At 40.6% G+C, this 19,832-nt stretch overlaps 4 protein-coding genes across 5 annotated transcripts; 3 read left to right on the plus strand and 1 right to left on the minus strand.

Moving 5' to 3' along the window:
- Positions 1-1,084: 1,084 nt before the first annotated feature.
- On the minus strand, positions 1,085-5,523 carry rsad1 (radical S-adenosyl methionine domain containing 1). The gene is made up of 9 exons (XM_085454396.1): positions 5,383-5,523; positions 5,128-5,261; positions 4,847-5,051; positions 3,950-4,315; positions 2,572-2,635; positions 2,339-2,486; positions 2,025-2,079; positions 1,825-1,928; positions 1,085-1,589 (listed from the first exon to the last, which is right to left on the minus strand). The coding sequence occupies exons 1-9, from the start codon at positions 5,521-5,523 to the stop codon at positions 1,478-1,480; spliced, it is 1,329 nt and encodes a 442-aa protein (XP_085310522.1). The 3' UTR covers positions 1,085-1,477.
- Positions 5,508-10,296, plus strand: LOC146711532 (GTPase IMAP family member 4). The gene is made up of 2 exons (XM_085454399.1): positions 5,508-5,613; positions 9,040-10,296. Exons 1-2 carry the CDS (start codon positions 5,508-5,510, stop codon positions 10,062-10,064), a joined length of 1,131 nt encoding a protein of 376 aa, XP_085310525.1. The 3' UTR covers positions 10,065-10,296.
- Positions 10,297-10,421: 125 nt separating this feature from the next.
- Positions 10,422-14,227, plus strand: btr02 (bloodthirsty-related gene family, member 2). 2 transcript variants are annotated; one of them, XM_085454397.1, is made up of 7 exons: positions 10,422-10,608; positions 12,308-12,580; positions 12,675-12,752; positions 12,859-13,101; positions 13,197-13,323; positions 13,418-13,444; positions 13,683-14,227. In XM_085454397.1, exons 2-7 carry the CDS (start codon positions 12,311-12,313, stop codon positions 14,225-14,227), a joined length of 1,290 nt encoding a protein of 429 aa, XP_085310523.1. In that variant the 5' UTR covers positions 10,422-10,608; positions 12,308-12,310. The 2 variants fall into 2 exon arrangements, with proteins under 2 accessions (XP_085310523.1, XP_085310524.1); XM_085454398.1 differs by lacking the exon at positions 10,422-10,608 and having other exon boundaries at positions 10,618-12,580.
- Positions 14,228-15,950: 1,723 nt separating this feature from the next.
- cldnk (claudin k) lies at positions 15,951-16,895 on the plus strand. The gene has a single exon (XM_085454400.1). The coding sequence runs from the start codon at positions 15,951-15,953 to the stop codon at positions 16,596-16,598; it is 648 nt and encodes a 215-aa protein (XP_085310526.1). The 3' UTR covers positions 16,599-16,895.
- The last annotated feature ends 2,937 nt before the right edge of the window (positions 16,896-19,832 follow it).

Consider the following 19,832-nt stretch of genomic DNA (forward strand, 5'->3'; position numbering starts at 1 on the left):
TGTACGCGCTTGTGTGTCACCATGGCAGTTGGAGGAAACAACGAGTGATAGCGCATGATTTATTAAAGAGGGGAAGGTGGGCGAAAGGAGAGAGACGGAGTGAGATCAGCACCATGGAGAGAGCACAACGATTATTCAACTCGGCATTTAATATTACTGACACTGACAAGAAGTTCAGTATATTTGCTTAAAATAAACCTCTCCAAACAGTAAAACTGAAGTGGATCAATAAAACCCACTTTGGAAAGATAAACTAAAAGTTTATTGACAAATTTGTCTGGTACATTCACAAATGAGCATCAGAATGGGAACGAAAGGGGATTTAAGTACCTCTGATCACAGTGAACCCATCTTCTAATGGCTGCTAAGGCTTAAATCATCTCAAACTGGTGCTCAACATGCCTCCAGTCACCAGATTTCAATCTACAAACAAGGTTTAAAAGGTGCCGATGTACCCGCATGTACTTTTTAAGTGACAGGGCACTAGCTGGGTTTTCAATACACAGTTGAATCATAAAGATCTGTATTTCCAGACCTAGTTCATGGAAAAATAATAATGTCTGAATATGTCTCATGACAGTAAAGTTCCTTGAGATAAGACTCAATCCTTTTAAATGGACTAAATATTTATTATTTATTCTCTCATGAGGGGGAGTTTTATTGTATGCACAACACAAATGTCTCACTTCTCTCCAGGAGTACCACATTTCAAAGCTCTTTTTAGGCAAACTCGACAGTGATTACGAAATGTAGAGACTTACAAGTGAGCTGGGATCAGTTTAAAGCTATATATATATATATATATATATATATATATATATATATATATATATATATATATATATATATATATATATATATATATATATATATATATCCCTTTACTCACCAGGAAATTAATGTTCATCCATCTGGTATGATTTCCAGGGATTTGAGAAGACATGCAGCACCTGCAGTGATATCAATCAAGTCCGAGAACAAAATGATTGCTTACTCGGAGGCTTTACTTGGTATAATATAATTTGTTCACCCTCTAAAACTTCCCACTCACCGTGTACATTTGCTCAAAAGACTATGACATCAATCCAAAATAATTTCCTGTTTATTGTCAGAGGTATAATTATGATTAAACGACAGCAACAGCAGCAATTAAAGCTTTAGTGCAAAGTGTATCCGTTGTAGTAATGACTGCATGAAAGCATCTGGAGACTTAAATCCAAGACTCGTTCTAACCGGTGGGAGAGGCAACACGGACATAACACAATATGCTCGATCGCTGCTGGGCTGCAGTCATTAAAGATAAAGTCATGTTTGCAATGGTATGGAAAATGATGAAGAGCCTTCACTAACACGTTTAAAAGGTGTACCAAACAAAACTGTTGGTTTTTATATGTTTTGACAGCCACGAGCGTATCTGCTTTATAAACATTTGTGTCATTGAAGGTTGGAGGTGTTCTTGGTTTGTCTGCCAGCAGACTCAGAGTGGTCCCTGTGAGGCTTTGGGGGAAATTTGTCTTTCCAGCTCCACCAGGAGAGCTGGAAGGATGCTGTCCAGTAAGGCCAGTCCTTCCCAGGAGCACCTCAGACCCCTGACAAGGAAAAAAGAAAAAAAAGACACAAATGATTTAACCTTCAAGCTGTAGAGACGTTTTAAATACCGTGTGCTGGGGAAATCAGAACAGACTATTCCCCTTATTTTCTGTCACCTCATGCACCAAACAGTTATATAATAAGGGAAATATTATCAAATAATAAAAACAATTGTTAGGTTGGCTTCCGCACAGGTAAGGAAACTTAAAGAGAAAATTAAACATCATAAGTCACCTGTCATCGAGAATCAGCTGTCCGCTCTGGAGCAACTCTTGGACGACAATGGATTCACCAAAAACTTCATCAAGGCCAGTTTGTGGGCTGAACATCTCCCAGTGCTGTTAACATAATTTAAAAAAAAAAAAGTCTCTGCGAACTGAACATTATCTGCCGTGACAGAAAATACAATGAAAGATTTATTTTGTGTGCTTTACCTTATGATTAATGCCCTCAGTCATTCTCATTCCCATCACCAACACCACCTCCAATCTGCCAAGCAAACATCTTTCATAACTTAAACTGAATACAGAACAGCAAGGACAGAACAGAAAGAGTAAAAGGCCTGAATACAAGTCTCATAATAGCATCTCACAAGGACAGAATGTTTGAGAGAACAAGCACATGTGCCACGGCCTCAACGCTCAGTGTGAGAAATTACACTGTGGACTGTCTCAGACTTCACTGCTACATTTCACATGCTCAGAGCATTTCTGGGCATCTGTCTCTGCCTGGAAGTGCAACGGCGTACAATTCAAGATGGCCAAGCTGAAGCCGCCTCCGCGTCCCGTGTCCCCAATGCCGCACTTCACGGATCCACACGTCAGGCTCCAGAGTCTGGGTCCGGGCCTCTCGAACAACACCTCCCTCCCCCAGAGGAACAAACCGCCCATGTGCTCCTGTGTCAGAGACAACAATATAAAAAGCACAGTTTCCAACAGGAGCATAACCGGAGTGATTTAGTGCTTTACATCTAAGTATTACCTGGGCCGACACCGATGTATTGGTTGCCTTTCCAGTAGCTGATATTGTGATGACTCACTGAGTTCTACATTACACAGAGAAAAACATTTACTGAGTGTTTATGAGGGAGAATAGTAAAACTGTCATATTACGGAGATTTAATGAAGACAGAAAACCAAACACAAAGTTAAAAAGAAGCTTAAAAATACAACTTAGTAGACTCTGCTGGGGAAAAACAATATAAATCTTTGGTTTTCGATAGAACTGGACATTTAAATCTCGCTCAATAACCTCGAAAACATCCGATGACTCTAAATTATACAAGAAAAATATGGATGCCTATAAAACAGAGGACTGAACATGTAGTTTGTTGTACGGATTTTGTTTTTTTACAATTAAGAGTGAAGGAAGACTTTTTTTTTGCATGAACTGTAAACAGTGAAGCCACTATCAGTCAGATTGAGATGACTTGAGCTTTGTGATATGGCACGTTATTCTGAAAGCAGTCATCAGAAGATGACGACACTGGTCGTAAAGCGATGGACACAATGAGTGACAACACTCACATAGACTGTGGCGTTCACCATTATAAACCACCAACAACCTGAACTGTTGCTACAAGGCAGGATGGATCCATGCTTTCATGTTTATGTCAATTTCTGACCCTACCATCCGAAAGCTGCAGCAGAAATTGAGAATCATCAGATCTGGCAACATTTTTCAATCTTCTATTATCCAATTGTGGTGAGACCGTGGGAATTGTAGCTTCAGTTTCCAGTTGTTAGCTGACAGGATGGTATCTGGCATGCTTCTTGAAGATTTGGGGTGGTGTGCAGTCAGAGATGCTCTTCTGCAAACCTTGGCTGTAACGAGTGGTTATCTGAGTTACTGTTGCCTTCAAGTCAACCTGGTCATTCTCTTCTGACCTCTTAACATTAACAAGGCATTTTCTACCAAGGAAGTGTTGCTGAGTGGTACTTTCACTTTTTCAGGCCATTCTCAGTAAACCCTAGAGATGGTTGTGTGGGAAACTCGCAGCAGATCTGCAGTTTCTGAAATACTCAGACCAGCCTGTCTGGCACAAATAACAATGCCACATTGTGAGTCACTGAAATCAGCGCTCTTCTATTAATTCTGATGCTCAGTTTGAATTTCAGCAGGTCGTCTTGACCGTGTCTACATGCCTAAATGCAATGAGTTGCTGCCACTTGATTGGCTGGCTAGGTATTTGTGTTAATAAGCATTTAAACAAGTGTACCAAGGAAGTGTTTTTCTTTTATTTATTTTCTCTTTTCATTCTCCGAACCTTCCTTCGATTTAACATATCATTTTTGTGTATAAAACGGATGCATGATAAGGTGAAGCGTTAAAGTACGGTTTTGTTACAGCAAAGACTTACATGTCTTGCAAAATTCGACACCTCGTACTGTTGAAAGCCGTGCTGGTGCAGAGTCTTCCTGGCGCGCTGGTACATTTCTGCTGTCACATCCTCGGAGGGCATCGTCACTGCACCGCACTCAACCTGTTTAAAAAGCTGAGTGCCTCGCTCCAGGGTCAGCTGGTACAGAGACACGTGATCATCACACACCCTCAGCAGCTTAGACAACTCTATTTCCCAGGATTCAACGGTTTGTTTGGGACGTCCGAACATGACATCCACCGACACCCGACCAGGGCACAGCCTCCTGGCCTCTTCGATAGTCTGCAAAGCCTCGTGGGAGTCGTGGTCTCTTCCCAGACTTTTCAAGTCATCATCCTGCAAAGACTGAAGATAGAAAGTTTGATCAGAGTTGTTCCATAAAATGAAAAAAGTTCTCACCTTACCCTTTCAGAATCAAATTATTAATGCAATTTTCAGAGTTACATCACCTCATAATACATATAAGTGGGTCAACATTTTTGAATTGTGTTATTTTTCCAATATTATCGAGTCAGGAGATAGACAGATGGAAAGATTAAGCTCTGAAAACACATTTAAGCTCTGTTCCAACTGAAATCTACAATATAAAATCCAAATTGCAATTTTCATTGCATGCAATTTCATGTCTATGATGCAGAGCAAAAGAAACAAGCACTGGTACCCTAGATGTGTGATTTGGACCTGACAGGACTAAACTTCAAAAAGTGCGTTTTAAATAAATGTCATCACACAGAAGAGGGAATTTAAAAAAAAACATGAACACAATGATAGGCCTTGAGTGTAACGTTGCAACCAACCACTAAATGCTTTGAGTAAAACAGCTGGAAGGCCCTGCTTTTCCATGGGCTTTCATGAGCACCCGAGGATTACGCTCACCTGGACCCCGATGGAAAATCGGTTCACCCCGGCACGGCAATAGTCCTCTAACCTGGACTTTCCCGCAGGAGTGGGGTTGACTTCGAGGGTGACCTCGGCCTCATCCGAGAGATTCACCTGCCTGGAAACAGTCTCGAGGATCGCAGCAAAGATGGAGGGGTGGGCCAGGCTTGGAGTCCCACCTCCAAAGAACACTGAGGTGATGCTACAAATGAAAACCAGAGTGTGATCTCAGCTGCAGTTTACAGTTACTGATTGTCAGGTTTAATAAATGCACATACCAGGATACTTGACTGAGTCGCAGCAGTGTCTCAGTCTCCATCTGAAGGCACTTAGTCATGATATGGTCATTGTTCTCTTTGGATATGTACTTATTGAAATTGCAGTAGGAGCACCTCCTGAGACAGTAAGGCCACTGGGGGAGGAAGAACCTTATAGTCATGACACAGCCCACTTATGCTTAAATCAGGTGAGTCAACATGCAGTTACGGATACATGTGCGCGTGATGTTCTCAGAAAAAGAAGCTATAGCTCACGTGCACATAAAGAGACGCGCGCTCTGTGATTTGTGGAGAAGCCGCACATTCAGACACATCTTCGGTTACTTCTCCGACCGAGAAGTGCTGCAGTCGGGGAGGGAGGACACGACTGACCGCATTTAATGTGCGTCTCATCATTTTGGAGACAGCGTTTGTTTCGCCACGGGAGATTACATTCTCCGACCCGAACCAGAGGTTACTTCAATACCCGGCTTCATCACTCAAACGGTATGCGTTTCTGTGACAACAAAGTAGCTACAAAATAGCGTAAATTCACTTTGTATTTACGCTATTTGAAGGTGCCGTCAAGTCGCTCCAACCGGAAATACATGGAGCGATTTCCTCTTCATGTTCCCGGTTTGGCCACAGCGGGGCGCTGTTTTACCACAGTAAGAAATACCCGAAGCACAAGAGGGTCAGCCAGGTTTTTAGGTTTGCAACATTTGCTTTTGGTGAAAAATATGTATTTTCACACAACATCTTTTCCAGTTTTACCCAAAACGTGAAAACGTTGCAGCGGTAAGGATTTAAATATATTCTAACGCTAAAGTAGAAATGGAAAGAAACTCCTTGAACTCTTGGGATTTATTATATAACCATGTATGACCTTTACAACCATTAAACACTACGATCAATGTTATGTCATAACAAATCTCTGTAAGTACCATCTGCAGTTATCATTATTATCGCAACATTAATGAACTCCTTGCTTGTGTGGGACTTGCACATGTGTTATGTAACTATGAGACTATCAAAATTAATTATTTCTTTGTTTTTCTTTTCTTTTCTTTTTTTTGACATTTCAGGTCTAACTGTAATACACTCATATTTATATAGCATTTTCCACTCTAACCACTCAAAGTGCCTTTAAACTTCATACTGAATGGCCCTAGCCAGGATTTAACCAGGAACCCTCTCTCTGTGAAGTGAAATTGGTAATCATTGGCATCAAGGCACTCTTTGACCTCTGCTTGTCATGTAGGGTTATATATTATAACTCCTATTCTTTCTTTGCACTAACCTGGTCAAATGTGGCCCTTGAACTCTGTCACCACCACCCCATAACAGACAAGGCACACACAGTTTTGAAGTTTCAAGAGTCCCTAAAATTCATAGTTTTCCTTGATTTTACTAATGGTAGTGAATCTGAAATACATTTGGATAGATACAGGTCAAATCTGACCCCAAATAGACTCACTATATATAAAATTTGCAAAAGAATCAAACAGTATTAAATATTTATAACACGTAGGGTATTTTTGCTGTTGTCAAAGTTTAAATGGTTCAAATTTGACAACATGCTGGAAGGTGAATAGTATTGTTAGTACGTATTCTATGATTTAGAGGCTGATTTTAGGCTATTTCTGATTAAAATATGATTTATATGGGCCTTATATTGAAAATGATGCAGTTTATTTAGGAGCCTATGAATCATAAGTAATCTTTGTTGGGCACACCTATTCAACTGCTTGTTATTACTTCTAGGCTGAACTACATTCAGCATTATCAAGATGTCCTAAAACTCTCTGAAAAGGTTTCAGCTGATCCAAAATGCTGCAGCAAGAGTTCTGACAGGGTCCAGAAAGAGACAGCTTGTCTTCATTGGCTCTCTATTAAATCCAGAATCGAATTTACAATTCTGATCCTATCATAAAAGGTCTTGAATACTCAGCCCCCACTTTATCTTAAAAACCTCACAGTACTCTATCACCTCTACAGAGCACTCTGCTCTGAGACATTGGGAGACAGGCACACTCTCTACTTTTAAGATTAGGCTTAAAACTTTTTTTTAAGGCTTAAAGTTTATAGTTAGGGCTGGATCAGATAACCCTCAGTCCTAATGTAAACCTTCCCTTTGTAGGAAGGCTGCTTGGGGATTCCCACAATGCTCAGTGTTTCTTCTTAATTTACCTTTTTAAGTGTTTATACATCACTCAGCATTTAATCATGAGTCATTATTAATATCTGGTTCTCTTCCACAGCGTGTCTTTATGCTGTCTTCCTACCCTCACTCCCAACTGGTTGCGACAGATAGCTGTACCTCCCTGAGCCTGGTTCTGCTGGAGGTTTATTCTTCCTAAAATGAAGTTTTTCCTCTCCTGTCACCAAAGCCATAGCTCATGGGTTCATATGATTGCTGGGGTTTTCCTCTGTTTTCTCTGTATTATTGTATGGTCTTTACCTTACAATATAAAGCGCTTTAAAGCTAGAGTTGTTGTGATTTGGCAATGTATATAATTGAATTGAATAATACAAATATCTGGCACCAACTCAGTGGACCGACACATGTAACCATAGTCAAGACAACCTAGAGACTTTCAAGGGTATGGTTGGGCTGATCCACTGGTAGATTATGTGGGAATTCTTATGAGCATAGCTGATACATTAAATAAAGACACAAGTCTATATTTGGAAAATAAATGTGTGTCCCACTAACACACGATGAAACTAACTAATGAGATATTGATTTTTCCGAAGCCTAGCACACAGACAGTAACACAGCCTAGAACAGCTGCTTTAAAAACGGATTATTTTTTAACTAAAGATTAAAAATATAAATCAGGATTATAGGCAATAAATGTCTTCATCATTCTGATATGACTGCAATCATGGATCCATGTCGGTGCTACTCATCATCAGATGAGTGTGATCCTCACTTGATAATTCAAATCAAAACAAATAACGCATGCATGTATACCTGCTCTCATTTTGTTGCCATGATGCCAGGTCTCTCTTGGAAATGAGATTTTTAATCTCAATGAGATTTTTACCTGGATAAATAAAGGATTAATAATAATAAAATTTACTGCAATATAATTTCCAAAATAAGACAGTGTTCATACATTCAATCAGTAATAAATCTAAAGCTTTAATTACACATAGATTAATATTAATGTCAATAAATGTGAATATGTTCACTGCCAGCTTCCAGCCCTGAGGTCATTTTCCACTTAATGTAAAATCTAGTGACCAGTTATCTAATCAGCAGATACAGTGAGGCAGACAGAGGGAGAGACGAGAAACACACAGGAATATATTTTCACCGAACTCAAATGTGTGAAGTCGGTTCAAGGAAAGGTTTTAATAATTTCCAAATTAAAAAAAAACAAACAAACTACTGAATCTGTGATGTGAAGCTGCCAAATGGATACAAGGAAGAAAGGTAGGCTTTCCATTAACCATGAAAACATGACAAAGAAAGGATTTGATGTGGTTTCTCTTTGCTCTAGGCACAAAGGCACAAAGGGGAATATTCTCAAGTTGCATGTCAGGCAGGGATTGTGGGAAAATACCTAAAGGTGGAGAAGGAGGAGTTGAACCTTGGGTTTAACTTTAACAATAAAAATCAAACTACCCTACTTACTGTTAGATTTTACTGCACACATGTACCATAAGTTATGTTCAGAAAGTAGGATGAACCAGACACATGCACACACAGCCCTTTTCAAACATGCTTTGCATTGCATTGATATCAGAAAAAGTATAAAATAAGACAAACACAAACAATATGGTGTTAATGATGTTAATTGCTGATATTGTAGCTTCTTTTGACATTTTTTTTATTGTTTTCTGAGTTTATTACACACTTAAAAAATATATCTTTATCAATCTGATCCCAATTGAATTTCTGTTTTTTTTTTTTCATTTTTAAAGGTGGTGCCATAGAATTAAGGCTCATGGTGGTTGGTAGCAGTGGACCTTCTCAGTTCCTACTAACCAATTCCATACTTGGGAGACAGGTGTTTTCTAAGGATGTCACCAGCCTTTCTGGCAGCATAAAGAACAACGGTGAGCTGGCTGGTAGACGAGTGGCAGTGATCAATGGACCAAACATCTATGATAAGGATATATCTAAACCTAAGAGGAAGATGGAGCTAAGGAGGTCCAAGTGCTTATGTATACCTGGTCCCCATGCATTTCTTGTTGCCTTTGACATGGAGAAAATCTCCCCCAATGATGTGAGAACCTCCAGACTGATGAGGGAACGCTTTGGAAGACACTGTCTGAGACACGCCATGGTCCTCCTGGCCTATGAAGGAAATCAGAATAGAGCTGCCTTGGAAGATAGGGTGAAGAAGACAGATTGGCATCTGCGAGAACTCATCGAGAAGTACGGTGGACGCTTTCACCTTTTCAACAAGAACTGGAGAGATCGAAGTCAGGACAGAGAGCTGTTGAAGAAGATAGAGTTGATGGTTGCCTCGTTAGGAGGAGGCTACTTCTCCAGCAGAACTTTCCAGAAGGCAGAGGACTGTGTAAAGAAGGAGGAGAATAAGCTTAGGAAGCAGCGAGCAGCAGAGATAGAGAAGGCATGGGCTGAGATGGAAAAGCAATACATGGAAGAGGAGCTGTACTTCCAGAAGGATGCCTATACGGCTAATATTGGCGCAGAGATTAGAACTCAAGCGGAGATCGACAACAGCTGGCTCAGGACGTCCCTAGTCAGAGGCCTGGGGACGGGTTTTGTTGTGGGGGCTGTGATGGGTGCGCTGGCCGGGTCTATAGAGGGCCCAGGAGGGATGGTTCTCTATGGGATCATAGGTGGTGCAGTGGGTGGATCAGCAGGGGGAACAGCACAGGTGGCAATAAAGCATATGGACAACAGAATGGCCCCGACTGCCAGACTGAACTTCAACTCAATCTTTATTAACCGCTTCTTTGCAGCTCCTCGTACATGACAAAGGGAACTGACTGATGACCTGATGAAAATAAAAAACTTACTCTTTGTATCCAACTTCTGGTTAGGTAGCTTTCTGACTTACTTGATAACAAACTAGATAGCCGTCTTAAGCCCTCTTTCATCTCAAGAACATACGTGTAGTACGAGACTATTTCGACAGAAAACTTGAAAGGTTTCCAGTGGCATCAATTCAAACTGTGACAACCAGTTTAAACTATAAATAGGCCTATTATAAATAAATGAAGCTGTGATTTTAGCACATTTATAGCAGATTTGTGTGAACACTTTATATTTTATTCAACCTCCACCTCTTCCTGGTGCCTTGCTGTGGATTAGTTGAAGTGCAACTCAAATAACATGTAGGGCGGAGTCTTAGCTGAACACGCCATTGTCTAAAGCGCTGCCACTTTCCTAGACAATCCACATACCTCAGTACACCTGTTCAGTGTGAACCAGTGAAGTTTCTGTGTATTATTAACTAAATTAACAAGTACAAGCCATACAGACACCGCTCCTACCCAGAAAAGATCGACTAAGTAAAGGTAAGATCACATTTCCTTTAATACTTTTTAACAAACGTGTCTGTTTTCACAAAGTTACCTGTGTGCTGATTTCATGTTAGTCCTCTCAATCTTTTATGGCCATGTTGCATAATCGTAAACTGTTTCCTATGTTACAAGGGAGTACAAGGGAGTCTGAACTGAGGATTGCACATTACATTAAAACGATCTTGAGAATTTAGTGAGTTCATTTTTGTTTTGAGTAGTAGCTTCCTCATGACACAAGAAAACTATTTGGCAAATACCAGTTTGACTGCATATTTTGCTGCCTCTGTTTGTTATCTATCTGCTGGTGCTCACACTGGCTGTGACAGTGGCAATTAAAACACGCAGAGATAGAAAGAGATAACGGGGTAAAGTTCAACAGCAGGGCATTAAAGTATAATCATGTCCAGTTGTTTCTGCCTCTTTAGTCTGTGTAGAATGAGAGTAATCCATTCTGTATGAGAACACAATGTTAAAACATGACGCCCTGAATTCCAGTGAAAATATTTCTGCCATGAGTAAATCCGCCTTCTCTCACGCGAAATGTGAGCTGAATCCTGAATTTTTACTGTTGTTTAATAAGCATGGATTTTAAAGTCAAACCTTAAGTATCTGTGTCTAAAATCTTGGGTTGTGGTGGTACTAAGGTGTCTGAAGTGTGATTAGAAAATATCCCACAGGTCATTGCACCAACACCACCAACCTGAACTGTTGATGCAAGGGAGTGCGGATCCATGCTTTTGTTTACTCCAAATTCTGATTCTAACATCTGAACATGGCAGCAAAGTGAAACTGAGAGTCATTTGTCCAGTCTTTTATTGTCTAATGTTGGTGATCCTGTGCAAACTGTAGCCTCCGTTTCCTGTTCATGGTTTACAGAAGTGGCACCTGGTGTGGTCTTCTGCTACTGAAGCCCATCTGCTTCAAGGAGATGCTCTTTTGCATACTTTGGCTGTAAAAAGTAGTTATTTGAGTTATTGTTGCCTTCCTTGAAGCAGTCTGGTCATTCTCCTCTGACCTCTCACTGGATACAATCTCTTTTTCAGACCATTCTCTGTAAAGCCTAGAGATGGTTGTGCAGGAAAACCCCAGTAGCCCAGGGTGATTCTCTGCCAAGTACTATGCTACATCGAATGTCATTTAAATTACGTTCTTCCCCATTCTTATGCTCAGTTTCAACTTCACATCATTCTGACTATTTCTACATGCCTAAATGTATGAGTTGCTGCTATGTGATTGGCAGATTAGATATTTATGTTAACGAGCAATTAAACGGACTCACCTAACAAAGTGGCCAATCAATGTATGACTAATACACTTGAAAATTCATAAAACATACGATAAGCATCTTGTAATATGAGTAACAGTGACTAGTACTTTTGATACTTGTGTACCGTCATAGTGCGCAAGTAAAATCCTGGATGCAGGATTGAGCATTTACACAATTATGTGTTAAAAACACAAATCTACTTTATAGTACTTTATAGTACTTTTAAGTTTGGACTGTTAACAAGATGGTTTCATTGCATTTGTTTATCAAACGACTTCTGTTGGCACTTCTCACTTACTCTTAGGTATCACTTTTGGTTTAGTCTTTGCTTTACTATTCAAACACAACACTCCCTTAAAAGACTTCAATATGCACAGCAGGAAAAAGCTCTGTTTCTTACTTTTTCTGACATAATTTCTTTTTCAGATCATGGCCTCTACCATCTGCTTGCTCCCTGAAAAGCACTTCTTGTGCTTTCTGTGTAGGGACATCTTCACCAGCCCCGTAACCATACCATGTGGACACAGCTTTTGCTTGTCCTGCCTGTCCAAATACTGGACACGACATCAGTTGAAATACTGCCCTCACTGCAGGAGACTGTTCACAGACAAGCCTGATCTCAGTGTCAACCACATACTGGCAGACATATCTGAAAACTACAGGAAGTCTCGACCACAGAAACCACCAGATGAGGAAACGGTACTCTTTTGTCTGTTATCTAATAACAGGTAATCTAATCTAATAAATCTAGTGTATTTTTGTGTGCTGATGCAAATCGTTTGCACATTCACAGGTTATAGATGTTAACCAAATGATTCAGGAAAGGGTGCAGAAGATAGAAAGACTGAAATACTCTCTCGGGCTACAAAAGGTGAGTGGAAATATCTATAAAATTTAAACATGTATAACATAATTTATATTTTTTCTTTATTTTCCTTTGATCTGTACATCATTAAATGATGTTGCTGTCCAATCAGAACTCTTACCTCAGAGAGGTGCGAGAGAGTCAGAAGATCTTCTCTGCACTTGTAAATGCTATGGAGAAGAGCCATAAAGCTGTTGTTGCTGCAATTGAGGAGAGGCAGAGAGAAGAGGAGAGCAAGGTAGAAACACTGGTCAAAGAGATCGAACAGGAGATTGAGGAGCTGAGGAAGGAGACCAAAGAACCGGACCCTCAGATCTCTGGTGATCAGAGTGACGACTTGAAGCGACCTGCCAAGGTAAGTTATCTCCATCTACTGCCAAATGCATGATGATGATGATGTGATTTGAAGCATAATTGTAAAATCTTTCCAACACTGCGAATGCTATTTAGCCCTGTGAGATGAAGGACTGGTCCAAGGTTACCATAGAAACTGATCCTTGTATTGGAGTCACCAGAAGAGCACTGTCAGACGTGTTGGAACAAATAAAGTTAGAAGTCAACAGACTCTCCAAAGCTGGTGGGTGGTGCTGTTTTAATCTTGTGTGCATCATATCAATCTTAAAAGATAAATTCATTGACATTCTTTTTTTTCCCCTGTTGTTCATTTTTAGAACTTAAGAGAATCGAGAAATACTCAGGTAAGGTTCTCGCTGTGCAGAAATACATTTTATCAACTTTACAAAAATGATTAGGGATTGAAGATTATTTTTGTGGATAATATCAAAAATATAACCATAATTCAGCTTCATTTTGAGTTCAAAATTTAACTGCATGAATTTTCAGCTGTTGTGAATAGCTGAAAATGAACGAGCACTGTTTGACTAATTCTTGACTTTTTGCTCTTTTTCTCCTTTCTTTGCTCTTTTTTCTTTTTAGTGGATGTTAACCTAAGTGCTAAAACAGCAAACCCTTTCCTTTGGGTCTCAGATGACAGAAAGCAGGTGAGGCACACGGATAAGCTTCAGGAAGTACCGGAGAACCCCAAGAGGTTTGACAGAGTGGGAAATGTTCTGGCCAAAGAAAGCTTCGCTGGCGGGAGGTGCTACTGGGAAGTGGAGGTTGGGGAGAAGATAGAATGGACCCTAGGTGTTGCCAGACAGTCCGTAAACAGGAAAGGCAAGTTCACAGTGTGCCCTGCAAATGGTTTCTGGACCTTAAGCCTGAAAGCTGGAGGCCAGTACATTGCAAACACCTCTCCTGTCACCCAGTTGGCTCTAGACCAACGACCCAAGAAGTTTGGAGTGTTTCTGGATTACAACGAAGGTCGTGTGTCCTTCTACTGCGCAGACTCTGGAGTCCACATTCAGACCTTCACGGATAAGTTCACAGATCGGCTCCATCCATTCTTCAGTCCTGGTCGCATGCATGGAGGCAGAAATGCAGCTCCTCTAGTCATCTGCTCAAGTTTTTGCAACATCTAAACCTCATTCCAGTTTAAAAAGAGTTACTTGTTGGTTCTTGTTATCTCCTTAATATTTATCTAGCGTGATTAATGTGTTTATTTATTTACAAAGCTATTGAACAATGAGCCACATTTTCCCTGTCAGAGCAGGCTACTGAACAAGATGGTGCAAAAGGACTACGTCAGTACACTTGAAAACTTCAATGAAACGCATAAACAGACTGAAAAAAGAAAAAAGTGTGGCAGTAAATAATAGATGGCTGTCATAAATGAACAAGTGAGTGAAAGTAGAAAAAAGAGGATTGCTGAGTTGGATGGATGCGCGGGGCTGCAGGGTTGGGACAGAGGTTGACGAGAAGCAGGGAAAGCGGGGGGGAGGGCACAGTAAAACAGCAGGGCATTGTGCCCGTACACCAGGCACTGGGAGACACACTCAAACACATTCACGCATTCACACACCGACACAGTCGTGCACAGAAGTGCGTGCTTCAGCCCACCGCCACACAGACACACTGGCATCTCGCAGGGCAGCCCCATCTCCAGTCCTGTCCTGGGTGTTGGAGCTGAGAGACAGAGAGCCTCCCCTGCTCTCTGGCCTTCCTGTTGACTGAACTGAATTCTCAGGGCTGTCATTCACAACTTCAGGCATTCACAGCTCAACTACAAAACCTACGGAGCTTCAGGCAAACCGTAAACTGTGAATCATCTCCGGGAGGAGCAGTGAAAGTTCAGCGACCTCTATTTCAGGTAAATATTCCTCATAATAACCATTTCATTAATATTGTTTGGACATTTCCAAATGTCAGAAATGTCTTCACTATGGCTTAAGAGCAAATTAATGCTATGTGCTTTGTTAGTTTGTTAGTTTCCAACACATGTATGCACTGGAAGTGGCTTTTCTTCTGTTGTGTTATCTGCAAAACTTCCTAGGAATGAAATGGACATTTTAGTAATGAGATCTGGGAATATTCCAGGGCCCTCTGTTATTTTAATATGGTTTATCCACTGTCATCTGCACCAAACATCACAATAATCTTTCAGAATTAGTTTTACTGGAGTCAAAACTCAAACTAAATAACTGAACTAAATAGTAAAATGCATCCCATTGGTCCTCAATGTCCTGCTGCATATGTATCGATCTTGTTATGAATGGATCGTATAAACAGTATTAGTAAAATTGTAGCTGTAACAAACAGAAGACACAGGTTCTCCTGGCCCACTCTACAGGCTTTCATGAAAGCTGCTTGTGTTCCGAGTCTCCTCATGTTTTTCTGAGATAATCCACCACCCGGCAAGGCGTAGCTCGACACCCACAGTCATGTCAAAGAAAGCTATTCTCTGCAGTTCTTACTGGAATCTAACAGGCCTCCCAGCCTGATTCCAAATATTTATGATAACTATATGCTCCAATAGTCTTTTCATACTTTACTAATGTTATGCTAGTGGTTGTTGTGGTAAATAACAACAGCATGTGATGTAATATCCAGTGTGTCTCTGAGCGTTTTCTTGCACTGCTTGTTTGATTACTAAGAGAATAACCCGGCTGGTGCGACTATTTTATGTTTTGTTAATTTTAGGATATCAATCCACATCAAACTGACCTCATCAACGCCATCATCCACAGACGGCGGAGTGGACCACGGCATTTCGAGCAATATAGACTGTCACATTTCTTTGTGGGACTATAAGTTTGGCCTGTGCAGAGACTAATATATCAGAGACAAGTCCATCTGTCTTTCGCCATGGCTACCACGGGCATGCAGTTGCTGGGTCTGATCCTTTCCATCGTGGGCTGGGTGGGTGGGTTAATAGTTTGTGCCATCCCCCTGTGGCGGGTCACCGCCTTCATCGGTAACAACATAGTGACAGCTCAGATCATTTGGGAAGGCCTTTGGATGAATTGCATAGTGCAGAGCACAGGTGAGATCCAGTGTAAGGTGTACGATAGCTTGCTGGCTCTGCCCAGCGACATGCAGGCCGCCCGCGGCCTCACTGTGTTGTCCATCCTGCTCTGTGGCCTGGCTCTGGCTCTGGGGGTCCTAGGAGTCAAGTGCACTAAATGCATCGGCGTAAACAGCCTTAAAGCCCGCATTGCTCGCATTTCTGGCTCCCTTTTTGCCATCGCGGGGTTTCTTTACCTTGTGCCCGTCTGCTGGACTGCCCACTCCATCATCAGGGATTTCTATGATCCACATGTGGCAGCTCCACACAAGCGTGAGCTCGGCCCTGCCCTTTACATCGGCTGGGGGGCATCAGCCTTGCTTCTAATTGGGGGGTCACTGCTCTATGCGGGGTCAAGTCCTCCCGGAATCCCAGGCTCTCCCACTTTCAGCAGTGGAGAGAGCAGTCCACGCAGGGCACCTGCCACACAAGTCAAAGGTTATGTCTAAAATGTCTGAAGACCTTCCACAAATCCACCCCGAATGATGTCAAACCTGTCTTTTCTCCTCTTGACATTGATTCATGTAATTATTTTTTATTAAGTGTCACTTTTCTTTTGTTGTCTTGAGAAACGTCACAGGAGGCTGAAAACTGAACTTGTTTTATTATGTCATACCTGATACCCTTCAATAACACTCTTTCTCTGTCTGCCAGTTAAATACAATAAACGTTGTATGCTCTGTGGAGGAAAAATGGTGTGTGTTTACATTTGTACCATTACATATATTAAAGCTCCTCAAAATACTTGTTTTACAAGGAAAAACCTTTGAGTCATTTATGTAAACACTACGAGGGGTTCTGCTGAATGGAGAAGAACAATAGAACAATGGAGATGTGTGTGCATTAGCATGTGGTGCCATATTTTTCAGTGTGTGTGTGTGTGTTGTCCTGTCTTCCATCTCATTTTCCTTATCTGAGTTACTCTATACGGCGGGAACAAAGAAAAATACATGATCCTTTTTTCACTTCATAAAGATCCTGCTATTTCTTCTAATAAAATCACACATTGCTCCAGCAGATAACTGTATGATAACAAGCAAAAACCAGATTGAGCCTGAATCACTATCTGTCTTTGCATGTGTTCATGTAGTACAATTCCAAGCACCATCTTTATTCATGAGATATTATCCTTGTTCTTAAACCTGATTGATTGCACTGTAGGTGACTGTAAATATAATTGTAGTTGTGCGGGCATGCATTAATCTATCAGTTCCTTTGCTTTCTGTCTGTGACAGCAGAAGACAGAGCAACACAATGCCACTCTATAGAGCATTACAGCACCACAATAACAATAGCCACTAGTGTTCCAAGTGCCAGGTAGTGACTCACACATGACCTAAGTAGGCCTTTACCAGTGCTGGTAGAGTAATGATGTGAATACTGTAAGTCTGTGGCATTTTACTGTATGCTTACAAAGAAGACAACAGAGGGAGACGAGTGCACTAGTTACATTGTAAATAATGAATGGAGTGCTTCAAAGTGGCTTCGAGGTATGGTGTCAATGCAGTTCTTAACAATGACAGTAACAAAGAGTTAACACAGAAGTTGATTACATGAAAGTGAATTAATGAGTGTATCATTTACAAGGAGGCGATAACTGCACACGTCACTGATGCATTTGAGACTTTGGGCAACACTGATGTGTGTCCAGTTCATCTCAGATCTGCTTTCTAGAGCTCTAGAGTTCCCTGAGTAAATACAAACACTGATAATTGTCTGTGAAGTCTTTTGGTGTGAGTGCTGTAGTATGTGTGAAGTGGGGTATAGTTCTTTTCTCTTTCCTTAGGCTGTAAAAATCAAGGGTACATGTGCAGAAAATGTGAAATAAAGACAAACAAACAAAAATGATATTGGGATTTGGTTGTTTCCAAAGTCAACATAACCTTAAAATAAATGTAGCCTAATGAATTGAAGAAAAAAGAAACGTTTTTCCTAAAGATATTTTCATAATCGCATATGTATGTTCAAGTTTTAACATAATTTAAAACCACTTTCTTAAAGTCAGATTCTATTCATCGTTCCTCCATTTATTCGATTCAAGTTCTGGCTGGCTGGAGCCCATCTGTCTTAGGTGCACTCTGGACAGGTCACCAGTTCCACATAGGAAGGCCCCAGTTGGTCTGTGGATTTGAACCCAAGATGTTGCTGCTGTGATCATCACATCATCATCATCACCCTGCTGCCAAAGTCAGATTCCTACATGCAAACTCTTACTCAGATAGAAGGTATCAAGAAATAACTCACTGTTTGTCTGTGTTAGACCGTTACATAAAACTGGAGGATTTTGATCATGCTTTTAAGTGATTTACTGCATGTCAAAATGTCCTGGAGTGCAGAAAGATGATCATGAAAATCAAAACTGCCATGGGTGTTTAATTACATTTTTGGATGTTATTGTGCCTTGAGCACCAACTAATACACATCACTTTACACTTATGAAAGTTCAATTTGCTTTATCAAAGAGCATAATTAGTGTGAATGCTTGAAAAGCATTCACAGTATTGTTCTTCTAATCTTTAAACTATTTTATTATCTATTCCGTACGTTTTTTGTACTCTATCTCCTTCAAAACCGTTCAACTTAGAAAAACCATTCAAACACCTTCAGATTCCTCTTCTTTTGGACATGACTGCTTCTATTTTTCTCATTTTTAACATTTATATTTTTAAAATTATTCAACTTTTTTCAACAAAAATTTCCCATGTATTTCAATGGAGAGACGCTTCAAATTCTCATTCAACTTACTCTTCTTTAAACTGTATCTACTTCCACATACATTGACGTAGAGCCACCATTCAAACTTTAAAACGAAGACAAGACGTTCAACTATCCAACTTGTATTTATCTTTTCAATATCTATTATACTTTTTCTTCAGTTCCAGTTTAAGTTTCATGATGTCTTTTCACCCGTTTCAGAGTTTATAATGGGTGTGTATGGGACGGAATGTTGGGGCTAGAGTGAGACAGCTCAACTGCTAGAGTGAGAGGAGCAAAAAAATTAATCTTAAAATCTTTTTTAAAACTGCTGCTGTGTCCACAGCGTTTACTGTACAGGTATGATTTTACCCTCAAAACGTAGCCATCGCTGTCCTCTTTCATCCAATGTGTTTACTATTGTACTAGGTGTTATGGTTCTTTCATAAATGTCACCAATGCACAGCCTCCTCCCTCCAACTCTTCCATAGACTCTAATGTTAAAATGGCTCAGAAGGTTCGTTTGAAAATCAGAAGTACAGGGTGTCTTTACACTGTCACCACGTCCATATAATATACTCCACAGGCATGAAAACTGAGAATTCAGTAGACTAGACATTGCTGTCGCTCACGGTGAAAGAATTTCGTCAATACGACTTGTACTTTTCATTTGGGAGCGATTTGTTTGGGGCTGACTTTTCTGTTCATTTTAAGCAGCAAAAGTGAGGTGCATGTCTGTGTCCGTGTATGGAGCCATTGGGTGCAGTCACTATAGCAACCAGGCTCACACGTGTCTGCTTTAACGAGCTCTCTCTCACTCTGCCAAGATTCATCTTAAACACTTCTCTTTCAACTGCTGCTGTGTCCACAGTGTTTGCTCTACAGCCATCATTTTACCCTCAAAACGTATCCATCGTTCTTCTCTTTCCAACACCGTGTCTTTCAAAAGCTCAGAGATGTAAACCTTTAAAACTGTGTGGATCCAAGTG

Source organism: Copadichromis virginalis, linkage group LG4, assembly GCF_057382275.1.
Source record: "Copadichromis virginalis isolate Kocher_CV1m ecotype Utaka linkage group LG4, C_Virginalis_male_GT1.1, whole genome shotgun sequence".
In the NCBI taxonomy this organism is placed as follows: Eukaryota; Metazoa; Chordata; class Actinopteri; order Cichliformes; family Cichlidae; genus Copadichromis; species Copadichromis virginalis.

Excerpts from the sequence above, each read along its gene's own strand:
- LOC146711532 (XM_085454399.1), top strand. The coding sequence starts at position 5,508 with ATGTGCGTCTCATCATTTTGGAGACAGCGTTTGTTTCGCCACGGGAGA. Across the intron at positions 5,614-9,039 it reads CCGGCTTCATCACTCAAACG|GTGGTGCCATAGAATTAAGG; the intron begins GTATGCGTTTCT and ends TCATTTTTAAAG.
- rsad1 (XM_085454396.1), bottom strand. The coding sequence starts at position 5,523 with ATGATGAGACGCACATTAAATGCGGTCAGTCGTGTCCTCCCTCCCCGA. Across the intron at positions 2,487-2,571 it reads ATACATCGGTGTCGGCCCAG|GAGCACATGGGCGGTTTGTT; the intron begins GTAATACTTAGA and ends TCTCTGACACAG. Across the intron at positions 2,080-2,338 it reads CAGCTTGGCCATCTTGAATT|ATTGGAGGTGGTGTTGGTGA; the intron begins GTACGCCGTTGC and ends TTTGCTTGGCAG.
- btr02 (XM_085454397.1), top strand. The coding sequence starts at position 12,311 with ATGGCCTCTACCATCTGCTTGCTCCCTGAAAAGCACTTCTTGTGCTTT. Across the intron at positions 12,753-12,858 it reads ACTCTCTCGGGCTACAAAAG|AACTCTTACCTCAGAGAGGT; the intron begins GTGAGTGGAAAT and ends CTGTCCAATCAG. Across the intron at positions 13,102-13,196 it reads ACTTGAAGCGACCTGCCAAG|CCCTGTGAGATGAAGGACTG; the intron begins GTAAGTTATCTC and ends AATGCTATTTAG.
- cldnk (XM_085454400.1), top strand. The coding sequence starts at position 15,951 with ATGGCTACCACGGGCATGCAGTTGCTGGGTCTGATCCTTTCCATCGTG.